General features: G+C 41.9%; 2 protein-coding genes across 3 annotated transcripts in view; one reads left to right on the top strand and one right to left on the bottom strand.

The window, feature by feature from the left end:
- The window catches only part of LOC134838876 (dynein intermediate chain 2, ciliary-like), a 335209-nt gene that overhangs the window by 141467 nt on the left and 181041 nt on the right, over positions 1-12701 (top strand). The gene's annotated exons all lie outside the window — the stretch shown is intronic.
- Positions 1-12701, bottom strand: part of LOC134838873 (dynein axonemal intermediate chain 3-like) — a 50260-nt gene that overhangs the window by 283 nt on the left and 37276 nt on the right. For both annotated transcript variants that reach the window (XM_063854167.1, XM_063854168.1), the window contains exon 20: positions 469-683. In XM_063854167.1, coding sequence (XP_063710237.1) covers positions 469-683 — 215 coding nt within the window. The remainder of the gene's footprint in view (positions 1-468; positions 684-12701) is intronic.

Genomic DNA, 12701 nt, shown 5'->3' with positions numbered 1-12701 from the left:
ATGAAACATGGCCACATTCAACACCCCCTCCCTCCAACCAACCGTACAAACAATATAATCGAAAGTGAAAAACCTCTTTGATGCAAGATAGTTTCCATCCGTTTTTTCTGGTATACAAAAGAAAAAACCAATAGAAACCATGTTGTATCACGGAATATTCACTTTAAAAACTTTCCGGTAAACGCTTTCCAATTCACATCGATGTTCAATTTGTGATATATAAGAACGGAGTAAATACTCAAAAACATTGCAGCATCATTTGAAAAAACTCTACATTATACAATTTGGTCACTTATCAGAGAACCTTAAAGCAGCATATCCGTACCGAGTTGCAGAATTAAGAAAAATGACATCAGCCGCTTGAAAGATGAGCGGTATGGTTAGTAAAATGGTTGTTGTGGTGGTGGTGGTGGTGGTGGTGAGTGTGTGATGGGGGGTTTGGACCTGCTTTTGGGGAGGGCGACTTGCCTGTTTCTGCTGCTGTATTTTGGCGTCCCGCTCTCTCTTCTCGAGCAGTCTGCCCTCCCTCCTCGTCTCCATGTACTCCAGTCGCTCCTTCTCCCTCTCCAAGTAGGACATGACCGCCTGTGGCTCCTTCGCAGCCCCCTGTCTCAACACCCAGGGCACTTCCAACACGTGCAGTGTCCCGTAGCTGTCTCCAATGGCCAGTAGCTGCTGATTGGCTAAAGATGAGCAAACAGAATTGATCAATCCTTCAGAAATCAATCGCTTTAAAAATACTTGTCAAATTACTTTTAAAAGTCTAATATAAATAAACTGATGGACTCGAGAAGCAGCGAAAGTCTCCACCTCCCAGTCGAAAATTTAAAGTCAATAATAATACGTTTTTCGTTGCCTGAGGGTGAATCTGAATATATCAGATGATAAAACATACCAAAAATAAAGACCCAGGTCTCAATCGAAGCTCATTTAATGCGTGCAACATAATTTCAATGCGTGCATAGTAATTGTCATCCGGCATGGACCGACAAAACTTAGTTATATATATTTATACATATGTTTTATGTTGATGTATGATATAACTATACATATGGCTGGTCAACCGAACTTGAGAGACCTTCTCTCAAATAACGACCGAATGAACGGTCAGACCATGAATTAACATTGGTTCCAACTAGTTGTTTTATCTCGCTTCGCATTAGAATATCTGTTTGTCGATCCATTTAGATTCTGAAATTAGAAGATCATACGTTGAGGTATGACATGGCGCAGCCAGCAGGATACTCCAAAAACCCACTCAACATAAACCCGTTCTGGGACAAGGCATCTGTCGAACCACCACTAGAGTGGTCTAAGTGGGCAGCAATAATGGAAATGGCTATATTCGCGAAGGATGGGATGGAAGTACGAAATCTATTGAGAGCACGACCAACATTGGTCGAACCATCAGAGCCAGTGTACGAGGTTGAAATCACGGGAGAAACCGAGGCACAAAGGAAGAACAGAGATGTCAGAAACCAAGAGAAAAGAGTTGGTTGGGAAAACCACGTTATAAAAGCACGGGAAAAAGGAGCACTCTGAAATTCATTCAGATGGGACGAAGCCGACGCAAAAATGCGCAGCTATATATTCTTATGTTTAGGAGCGGAAGGACAAAGACAAATACAACAGAAAAGACCCAATTTGGAATTACATAATGTCTCCACGCAAGAATTGATCACAACCCTCGAGGATATTTTTGTAACACCTAGAGTAATCGCTTTTGAAAGATACAATTTCATCTTTCGAAAACAAAAGAAAACAGAGCGTTTAGAAGAATTCGATTCGGACCTTGTGGAACTAGCGTCACGAGCTGATTGCGTGGATCGAGAGGATGAATGGGTTAGGTACATTTTCACAGCACACATGAACAATGACAAAATAGCCGAAGAATTATTGGCACAAACCAGGAGCCCACAAGACGCATATGCAATACGTAGAGAAAAAGGAATTGAACATAGTCGTACTATGAAAACCAACCCGTTCCGAGGACATCAGATTACGCCAAAGCAAGAACCGGTCAACAAAGAGCTACCAACACAGGTAGTCAAAAGCAGTATTATAAATGCGGAAATCAGTATAATCAAAACCATTTACAGTCCTGCCCCGCAAAAGATAAAATTTGTGCCAAATTCGCCAAACGGGGCCACTTCGCTAAAGTATGCCGTTCCACACAGGTACACTATCTAGAAGATACACAAATAGATCAACAGGAGGAGCTAGAAACTGAAAGCTTTGAAACGGAAAACGATCCAGTGGCATTTGCTGAATTTTCTTCCAGCAACGGTTGGGACGAGTTTCAAATAGATAACTTTTCGGTGATGGCAATCGCGGAATCATTCGAGATTAAAAACACAAGAACACTAGCTGAGGAAGATCTAAACGGACACATAGACAAATTAAAAACTAATTCAGAACAATTGTTTGCTATTGCCGATTCGGGAAGCCCGATGTCGTTCCTAAACGAAAAAACCGCACGGCGCATTCAACAACACGACAAAAAGGCACTGTTCGAAACTATTCCAATAGGAGACACCGCACAAAATGTTGCGTGCAATAATGGTGAAACGATTGTTCCAATGGGAAGATTGATTATTACTATCGAGTCAGGAGGTTGCAAAATTCATTCAGCTCCATTCATCGTGGTAGATATTAAAAAAGCAAACATTATCAAACTAATCCAAGAACAACAAAAACAAAACGTACATGCTATACGAGAACAAGAAGAGTTTGATCCAGCAATTAAACAATGGGTCAAAGACAATTTCGCACAACTGTGGGTACGTATCGGAAAATCCAAAAATCACACAATGAAAACACAGTTCATTAAAGAATTCGTTCCGATTCAACAAAAAGGTCGACGCATTCCGATACAGCTCCAAGAACATGTGGAGGGAGAATTAAACAAACTAATTGATCAGAAACACATTATCAAACTGGACAAGTGCTCAGATAGACAGTTCATCAGTCCAATTGTCATCACAGTGAAAAAGGATCAAACAGTTAAACTTGCGTTGGATTCAAAGAAAATCAACAAATTTATCCATAAAAACAAGTATCAAATGCCTAATATCGATTTATTACTGAATAACATCGCACAAGAGGTCAAATCAGACAAAACAAAACAGACGTTGTTTTCAAAACTTGACCTTCGGTACGCATACTCTCAAATCCCACTGGATCAGAGAACGCGCGAACATTGCAATTTCAGTTTAACCGGTGGCAATGCGACAAAAACGTATCAATTCCAAACGGGATTTTACAGCCTCACGGATATGCCAGCCGAATTTCAAAAAAGCCATTGATCTAACTTTGACAAACTGCACGAACACATTTGCATACTTAGATGATATACTGATAGTTACGAAGGGATCCACAGAGTTACATCAACAGAAGCTGAAAGCAGTTTTGGACAGATTAGATGAAGAAAACCTTGCAATTTCACTTGAGAAAAGTAAGTTAGCTTGTAAACAGATTGAGTGGTTAGGATTCAACATTAATAGCGAAGGCACAACACCGCTGATTAAGAAAACTGAAGCAATAGAGAAACTTTCAGCACCAAAAACATTTAAACAATTAAACAGTTTTGTGGGGTCAATACACCACCTCACCCGATATATTCCAAATTTAGCACAAACAGCTGCAGCCCTCCGTCCATTGCTGAAAACACAGAAAAGAAAAAACCACTTGACTGGTCAACAGAACACAACACAGCTTTCAAAAACATACTAAATTTAGTAACTGAAATTACTCAAAACAAACACTTTGACCAACAACTAGAAACTCGCATAGTTTGCGACGCACCTAACACAGGGTTAGGGGCAGCATTAGAACAAAATGCACCAGAGGGTTGGATAACCGTAGCGTACGCATCACGTTTTTTAAACCCCCTCGAGGAAAAATATTCCGTAAACGAACTAGAGCTATTAGGAGTAGTTTGGGCAATTGAACATTTCAAATATTATCTTTATGGAAAACTTTTTACCGTCATTACAGATCACCAAGCTTTAATCAACGCTTCAAACGCAAGTGAAAGATCAAAAACAATTCAGAGTTGGCTCACACGGTGGATTGATAGACTAATACCATTTCACTTTGATATCAAACATCTTGCTGGAAACAAAATCGGACTAATAGACTACAAGTCCCGAAATCCAGTTGGATTGGCCCCCCAGTGAGTATGATGAGGAATTTGTTGTAGCATCAATTAATGCATTTATAGACGACCTCGAATTGATCGACAACGTCATTCTAAATAATCTAGCCAATCAAAACAAAGCACCGTGTGAACTGATCAAAAAACGCGCGAAAAACAAAGGACTATTAGATGCTAATTCAAACACTCAATTAACAAATGAACATTCCAAACATTCCACACACGGTCAATTGCGAACTCAAAATCAAATTCACTCTCACTTGAAAATCGCCAACAAACAGTCAGCTCTCTGTCATTCAAAATTGAAAACAATACAACCAGTCCGAAAAACAGTAAATTTCATTCATTGCCATAAAATGAACAGACGATCAGAAACGCGTGGATTCAAATGAGGTTTCATCCCCACGAAACTAAAGAGCTCTGATCCCACAGAACAAAACACCGAGTCAGCTACAAAGTGGCAAGGATCTTCGGACAGGGAGGAAAGTCTTTCCGATCCACGATGGCACAAAAGGCCACCCGCAAAAGGAAAGAAAACCAGCTCACCTAAGTCCGTAGCGTACGCATCACGTTTTTAAAACTCCCTCGAGGAAAAATATTCCGTAAACGAACTAGAACTATTAGGAGTAGTTTGGGCAATTGAACATTTCAAATATTATCTTTATGGAAAAGTCAAAAGCCGAGAGTGCCACCGAAGTCCAGGATGCACGAGAGTTATAAAGAAAGCAGAAGAAACACGAAAGAAGTCAAACTTCTCTAAAATCATTTTCAACGACAATACGGAAGAGAAACAAATTAACCAAACGGAGCTAAAGAAAACCACGGGCCAATTAGGAACAAATTCCTGCCAGACAGAGACCGAGTTCATCTCTAAATCTACAAAAACAAAACTGTCTGGGAAACAAAAATCGGACGATGAAGTCTGGGTGAGCCGCGCGGACCCAACAAAGACAATACAAGAGGAGAGGAGACATAACGAGGCACCCCCAACGATGACGCAAAATACGTCACTCGAGGCCAGTCATGATTTGATCACAGAGGGACTGGTGGCAACAATAAAAGAGGCCAGAAATACAACGGAAGCCGAGGAAGACACCACACTTTTCAGGAAGAAGCTCCAACGGGTGCTGGGAGTGCGATTCATTACCGCGGCAACGAAGAAAGACCGAAGCCTCCGCCCACTCATTAACTTCGTTAAAAAGAGGGATTGAGATGCCATTAAAACCTCCTATAGACCTTATTGGCACAACATTCGCAATCGGCTCCACGTCCGCGAAGACTGTCTACTAATCGACGAAAGGATCGTAATACCCACTCAATTACGACAGATACTGCTCGACATCCTCCATCTAACTCATCCAGGATCGGCGGCCATGTTGGATCTGTGTCAACATGTCTGGTTCCCTCATCCACAGAACCATTGTCCACATGGCACAAAACTACAAGCATTGTACTGAACAAGGTAAAAACTTAAAGCCCATTATAGGAAAGAAACATTCATTCCTCACGGAACCAGTAGCAGAACCTATCGAGGAAGTTCAACTAGTTTTCGCAGGACCCCTTCCCGATGAATTAAATAGGGATGCTTATATTTTGGTTGCCATGGATAAATAGTCAAAATTTCCCAGCGCGAAGGTTTTTTCCAACACAACAGCAGACATTGCTATTAAGTTCATGCAGCGCTAAATTTCCAACAACGGTGTACCGCGAAGATTAAGATGTGATCAGGCTCAAACGTTCAGAGCAAAGAAATTTCAACTTTTTTGTAACTCAAATAAAATAAAACTACTTTTTGCACCGGTAGACGATCACAGAGCAATATGGGTAGTTGAAAGAATGATACAAACCCTAAAACGCAGGTTAGCGGTTGTGAATACTCAAAGAAAGGTTGTAAAACAAGAATAAATTCTCCTTGTTTATGTTTAATAGTAATGTAAATAATATAGATAGTTCAGTACTTAGATAATGTCATGACAAATCTTTTCAATACATCTTAAATCTTTCATAAGTTGTGACAGAATGAATAAGAGCACATAGTGATAAATCTATAAAGGATTGGCAGGTCGGTCACGACCTTGACAAACAGAAAGGCAAGTTTAGCACGAATAGCTAGCACACTAATGACGTCATAATAATCTAATAAACTACGCCACACCACATTTCCCCCTCTCGGGAAAAATTCAAACAACGTTTGAATATCTTTACAGTAAGAAAAAAAAATACTAAATGTGCCCTCACAGACGATAAACAATACTTCTTGTATCAGATAAACACTAGGAGTTTTACAAATTAACTGATGTGACTTGAGTGAGAAAACGAGAGTTTCGCAAGTTTTTATCTAGTTCGAAGGTACGAAAGTTTTAGTTGTCTGACCGACGCAATGGATTGTCGGAAGAACTCTTTTTAGAGAAGCGTGTGAATTTCCGATATAAGCCTTCGGAATTATCGGGAAGAACAACCCGAGACTGTCCTGCTTGGTTCATCGGTTCTGAATTAGCCACGACAAAGCGAACTTTCTTGTCCGGCGAAGCAGGAGTTGACGGAGGTGTAGACATCGACTGTGATTGAGTAATATTCACGGAATGTTTGATGGGGCTACCGTAAAATGTGGTCTTTTTTTTCCGTCGAGAAGAGGCACGAGACGAATTCGAAGAGGATGAGACATTTCCATCCGGTTCGGACATTATGACGGGACCACCTAGGGTGGGAATGCCCGATGCTGCCAAATTTGTAGAAGTTCCCTCTTGAGATTTCGGAATAGAAGATCCATCGTCTGAAGAAATAGGCATGAGGTCTGGACATACTGGATTTTTTATGACTGAAATTGGTGACTTTGGTTTAATACTAATGGGAACCTCCGTTCCTTGATTTCCAGACGTGGAAGAAGATGCTGTTAAGTCTACTACTGGAGCAGAGTGTTGTGGAGAAGGGATAATCTGTACACCTGGAGCCTACGAGACTGAAGTTTCCTTTGACTTAGTCGACACAATGTGGCCACGAGATGGAGTATATGAAGTTGGCAGAGATGGGAATTTCGAATGAGCAGGAATGTTTACCGTTTTAGCTGTGATACGTTGGCGAGAACTCGATTGTTTGAGAGGCCGATTGTCTTCTGATGATGACGGTGAAGATGACACAATGGGGCGTTTCTGCCCCTTCTTGACAGGCGTTAGTTGTTTGCGTTTTGGTAACGACGGGCGAATTTGATCCATTTGCATCTGGTTCCTAAATCTAAGGGTACCAGCAGACAAATTGGAGCGAAGGGTGGCTGCGAGGACTTGATTTCTTTCCGTCAGCGTCTTCAATGCTTTGACTCCCTCCTGATGGGACAATGACTTTTTCAATGTCAGCCACTGATTGGCGGAATGTTCCAGGTTCTCCAGAGCGCGGTAGTGAGGTGTGTCCGAAATTGAGACCGTAGGTCCACCAAAAAGTATGGAGACACCGTCGGGCTTGACTGCCCCTTCCTGACCACTTTTATCCTCGGTCGGCTATCGCACTGCTCCCGACGCTGTTCGGGTGTTAATAGGTCCCGTTCCAATTGTTGGTTACCTAAATTAACGCCCGTAGATAAACGCTCAGCCGCATTAGATAGCTCCGTATTCGGAGGACGGCCAAAATGAAGCTCAAACGGTGAAACCCCAGTAACAGAAATTTTTGCAATCCGAATATCTTCAATAATATTTCTAAGAGTATCTTGAACATTTGAAAAATCCGAACTCAACCGCGAGGCGCCCAAACGACGTTTAATCGTTTGGATCGACCTTTCTACTAGACCGCAACCACGATGGTCCCCCACCGGGCAGAAATATTGTGCAATATTTTTATCTTGACAAAAATTTTGCACTAATTTGTTCTTAAAACCAGAATATTGGTCAGTTTTGATAGATTTGGGGATACTATGCTGTTGAATATACGATTTAAGAAATTTAATAATCTTCCGTCCTCCCGTAGAACGTGTTATCATAGCTGACGGATATTTTGAGTAACGGTCGATCGCGACCAAGATATACATACTGTTACCAACCGAGTCGAGTAGAGGGCCTGCGTAATCGAGCTGCAGCTCTTCATTAGGACCAGACAAAAGGGGTAAAGGCTTGGAAGAGTTAAATGAAGCGTTCGCTTTCAAATTCTTACCAAACTTTGTGCACTGGGGACAATCTTTGCAAAGCTGGACGATATCTCGATGCATTCGGGGCCACCAGATGTATTGCGCAGCATCAACCATGGCTAACTGACCCGCATGCGACCTATGTAGTCGAGACAGTAATGGTTTTCGTAGGCACATGGGTATAGCGATCCTATTGTCTACAACAATACAGCCATCAACCACCGCTGCACAATGCCAAAAGGATTTTATATAGGAATCGATACGACAAAATCCTTCGTAGTCCCGGTTAATGATTGCTCGTTTCATGAGGCATAGACTGGCATCTTCGTCCGTAAGTTCCGACAGTACATCGGAATCCAAAATGCCCACCAACCCGGTTAACGATTTCTGGTCCTTAGCGACCACTGGTGACTTCAAAAGTATTTTTCCTGGCCCTTTTTGTTCTGAAATTGGCTAATATACGGGCATATTGACTCCTCAACTCCACTCCGCGTTGTAATGTTGACGACCTTCTGGGACGTACAGCCCCCGCGCGAAACCGCGGCCGAGCCCTATCAGATGAAAACCAATGTTGATTGACTGGGAGGTACTGATTTAAGAGCTGCTCAAAACTGTCATTTGTCTTGTTGGTGTTGGTGTTAGAATCCATTGCAGTCTGAAAATGAAAAACACCCAATAATACGATTGTATTCCAACAAATCCGATACGATGAAACAAAGGCGAAAAATCTATGAACGACAACAACAGATCACAATCGCTAACGGCCAAAGTAATAATCCACACTGAAATCAAAATTGGCAGATAATATGTAATCCATGCTGAGAAAGTGACAAAAACTTGCATCATTTCTCTCAACGCTGATTGGCTAGATTTTAAACCAGCAATTTTGACGCCCCCTTGCGGAGAAATGTCAAACGTATTGACTTGTTGGAAAATGCCGAAATGTTCACTGTCTAAATTTTCGTCGCCCTCTATCGATTTTATGCCTTACGATGTAGCTGGAATGTTTTGAATTATGGCGCCCTCTACCGATAGGCTACCAAACGTGTGAGATGCAGCAATTGAATTGTCCATATCGGAACGATTGACCCGAGGCTGACCGAAATCCAATGACTCAATTAGGTTAATTGTATTAGATACGGCAGAATTCTGGCTGTTTTTCGTGATATTAGTTGAGACTAGCTTGTCTTTCTGAAAAATCGGTGATTCTTCTAATGAAGGACAACACTTGGCCCATTCGTCCAAAAATTCGCACGCATCAAAGAATCGACTAATACATTTGACCACATATTGTTCGTCAAAACTGCTTGGTCGCGGTGCTTCAAACGTTGGGAAACGGGATAAATAATCCACTATACCCAATTTACATCCGGAGATATGAATGATATCGAAATCGAAAGGCAATAACCTATCAGCCCATCTGGTTAATCGCGATTGATGAGTTTTGTTACCTCGGTTGGTCTTTAACGCAGAGATAATCGCTTTATGGTCAGTTAAAACCACAAAATGATTTCCCAGCAAATAAGTTCGAAAGTGCTCACACGACCATACAATTGCTAGAAGTTCTTATTCATTAGTACTGTATTTCTTTTCCTTATCGTTGAGAAAGCGTGACGCAAAAGCAATTGGGACCCAAACATCCTGTTCTATCTCCTGTTCTAACGCAGCACCCAAACCACTATGACTGGCGTCACATTTCACACGCGAGTTCCGACTTTGGTCATAATGATACATTTTTGTGATGTTCGCTATCAATTGCAAGATGTTACTAAATGCAGTTTGTTGGCAATCCCCCCACACAAATTTGCTTTTATTGCTTGCTTTCAAGGACGGGCGTAATTGGTCCGAATGGACCTGAAGGTTCGGCAAAAATCGTTGTAGATGGTTGAGTATGCCCATGAACGAACGGAGTTGCTTGAGCTTCCTTGGCGGTTCCAGAGCTAGTACTGCCTCTATTTTAGAAAGTTTCGGCCTATAGCCTTCTATATCAATATCGTAGCCTAGCCAAGATAATTGATTCAAGGAGAAGTCACATTTCGACAGCTTCAGAGCGAAACCTTCTTCGTCCATACGAGTTATCACCTTATCTACAAGAATATTGTGATCCAAGATTGATCCCTTCGAGACTATCAGAATATCGTCCAGGAAACAGAATACTCCCGACAAACCCTGGAGGGTATTGTCCATCGCTTTTTGGAATTCTTTTGGCATGTCCGGTAACCCATAAAACCCAGTTTTGAACCGATACGTGCCAGTTTGTTCTCCACAGACGATATTAAAATTGCAATGACGACTAACTTCATCACTGAGCGGGATCTGACTGAATGCATATTTTAAATCTAGGGACGTAAACCAGACATCACCTAAGGTATTCGATGTGATTATCTGGGCTGCCGAGTCCAACAGTTCCAACAAATTCGGCATTTGATAATGGTTCTTATGAATTTGATCAATCATAGGTTTTGCGTCCATAGCCAATTTCACAGAACCATCCTTCTTAGCCGTAATTACAATCGGAGAAATAAAATGCTGCTTTGTACATTTATTAAGTTTGACCACGTGGCCTTCTTGAATTAGTTTTTGAATTTCCTGACCGACTTTGTCTTGAATATGCACCGGAACCCTCCTTCCTTTTTCCTGAATCGGTACGAGTGGGGACTTGAATGTAGAAAAAACTTTGTGATTTTTTGCTTTACCTACTCTAGTAAATACACGATGAAACTTCTGGTAGAAGTGAGTTTTCCAGGACTCAGACGTTACATTCAGGTTTGATTGGGAGACTTCACCCACCAAAGGCCGTTCTGGTCTAACTTGCGTTGTTTTCACCCCCAAGTGGGGTTGCAAATCCAAACCTAGTAAACAACGTGTGCGGTTTTCCGAAATAAGGAATTTTGCAGATTTAACATGCCAACCCAAAGATGACACATCCAGAACTAATGTACCCATCAGTTCAATTCTCTTCCTATTATAGTCAACGTATACTGTATCGATTGGACTTTCTTGAACAGTAAAGACCTTGGCTGACGGAACAGTTTTCAAGATATAATCTGCTGTCTTCTTATTCACGAAAGAAGCCGGGCTTCCTGTATCCACCGTTGCCTTGAAGAACGTCTGTCCACAACGCAGTGTTATCTGAATGGAACGTAACTTGCCCGTGGCGGCATTGACCACCTCCAACTTCCTCACTGACGCAATTGGACGATTTGGTTTTTCTGCTGCCACTGATAAAACAGCAAATTCCGACTCACTATCGGACGTGATGAAATTACAATTTTCTTCCACTGTCTCATCTGACTCAGCTTCTACATTCGCTACGTTCTTAGAATTACAGCATTTGGCAAAGTGACCTTTCTTGCTACAGTTCCTACAAGTGACATTTCTGGCTGGACAACTCTGCTTGTGATTTGCTGAAAATCTATTGCCACAGAAATAACACGACTTCGATTTCTCGTTGTTCCCCTTTGACTTACTGTTCTGTGCTCGACTAATCCTATCAGATAGTTTCTTTCCCTGGACAGAGAAGGTAGGTTCCTGTTTTATTCGGGAGTTTTGACCCGAAGTAGTGCCTGACTGGGAGAAATTGCCCGTCGAAAACGAACTCCCAAGTTGCCTTTGCAAATCGGTGGCCGTTTGTGCCCCTTTTTCTTGAAGTAACGCTGATTTCAGAGAATCCTCTGGAGTAGCGCCTGGACGAATACACAGTTCTCTTTGAATATCCTTATATCTCATCTTGGCAATGAAGATATCTCTGACAACTTCTTTTTCCTGATCGATTGTCCACCCACACAGGGCGGCTTGTCCCGTCAACCGCAGATAAAATGCTTTCAAACCTTCTCGATCTGAATGTACCGAGTTGTTCATTTGCATACGTTCGATAATGTAATTTTTCTCCTTTCTGAAAAGGAGAACACAGAATTCGTGAAATTCCCGAAATGATATTGCACTGAGGTCCGCGTGTGGATAACTTTGGAGGAATCTTTTCCTCCCTTCTGAGCCGAGCGAGAAAAATAAACGAGACTTAATTCAATGTTCAACCTCGTAATAATACACTCCTGGTGCAACTCTGGGACCTTTCGCTCGGCGCTCTTCGTTCAATTCCGCAACTCTTCGGACAGCTGCGTCGTTACGTGCAATACGGTTTGCGATTGCTGCAGCATCTTCATCCACCCCCACAGCTTCTGGAAGTTTTAACAGTTCGCGTGGGTCACACCTTTCTCTCAGAGTGATTGCCAAGTTGAATTGTCCTATCCAAGAATCCCAACTACAGGGTGGATCAGCAGTTGGTTTATGCCAGAATACGGGTACGCCTAACAGGTCAGTTCGATCCTCTGAGGTCAAAACTGCTGGTTGTGCCATGTGAATACTCAAAGAACGGTTGTAAAACAAGAATCAATTCTCCTTGTTTATGTTTAATAGTAATGTAAATAATATAGA

The sequence above is a fragment of the Symsagittifera roscoffensis genome, chromosome 2, assembly GCF_963678635.1.
Source record: "Symsagittifera roscoffensis chromosome 2, txSymRosc1.1, whole genome shotgun sequence".
In the NCBI taxonomy this organism is placed as follows: Eukaryota; Metazoa; Xenacoelomorpha; order Acoela; family Convolutidae; genus Symsagittifera; species Symsagittifera roscoffensis.
This window is presented reverse-complemented; position numbering and strand designations above follow the sequence as displayed.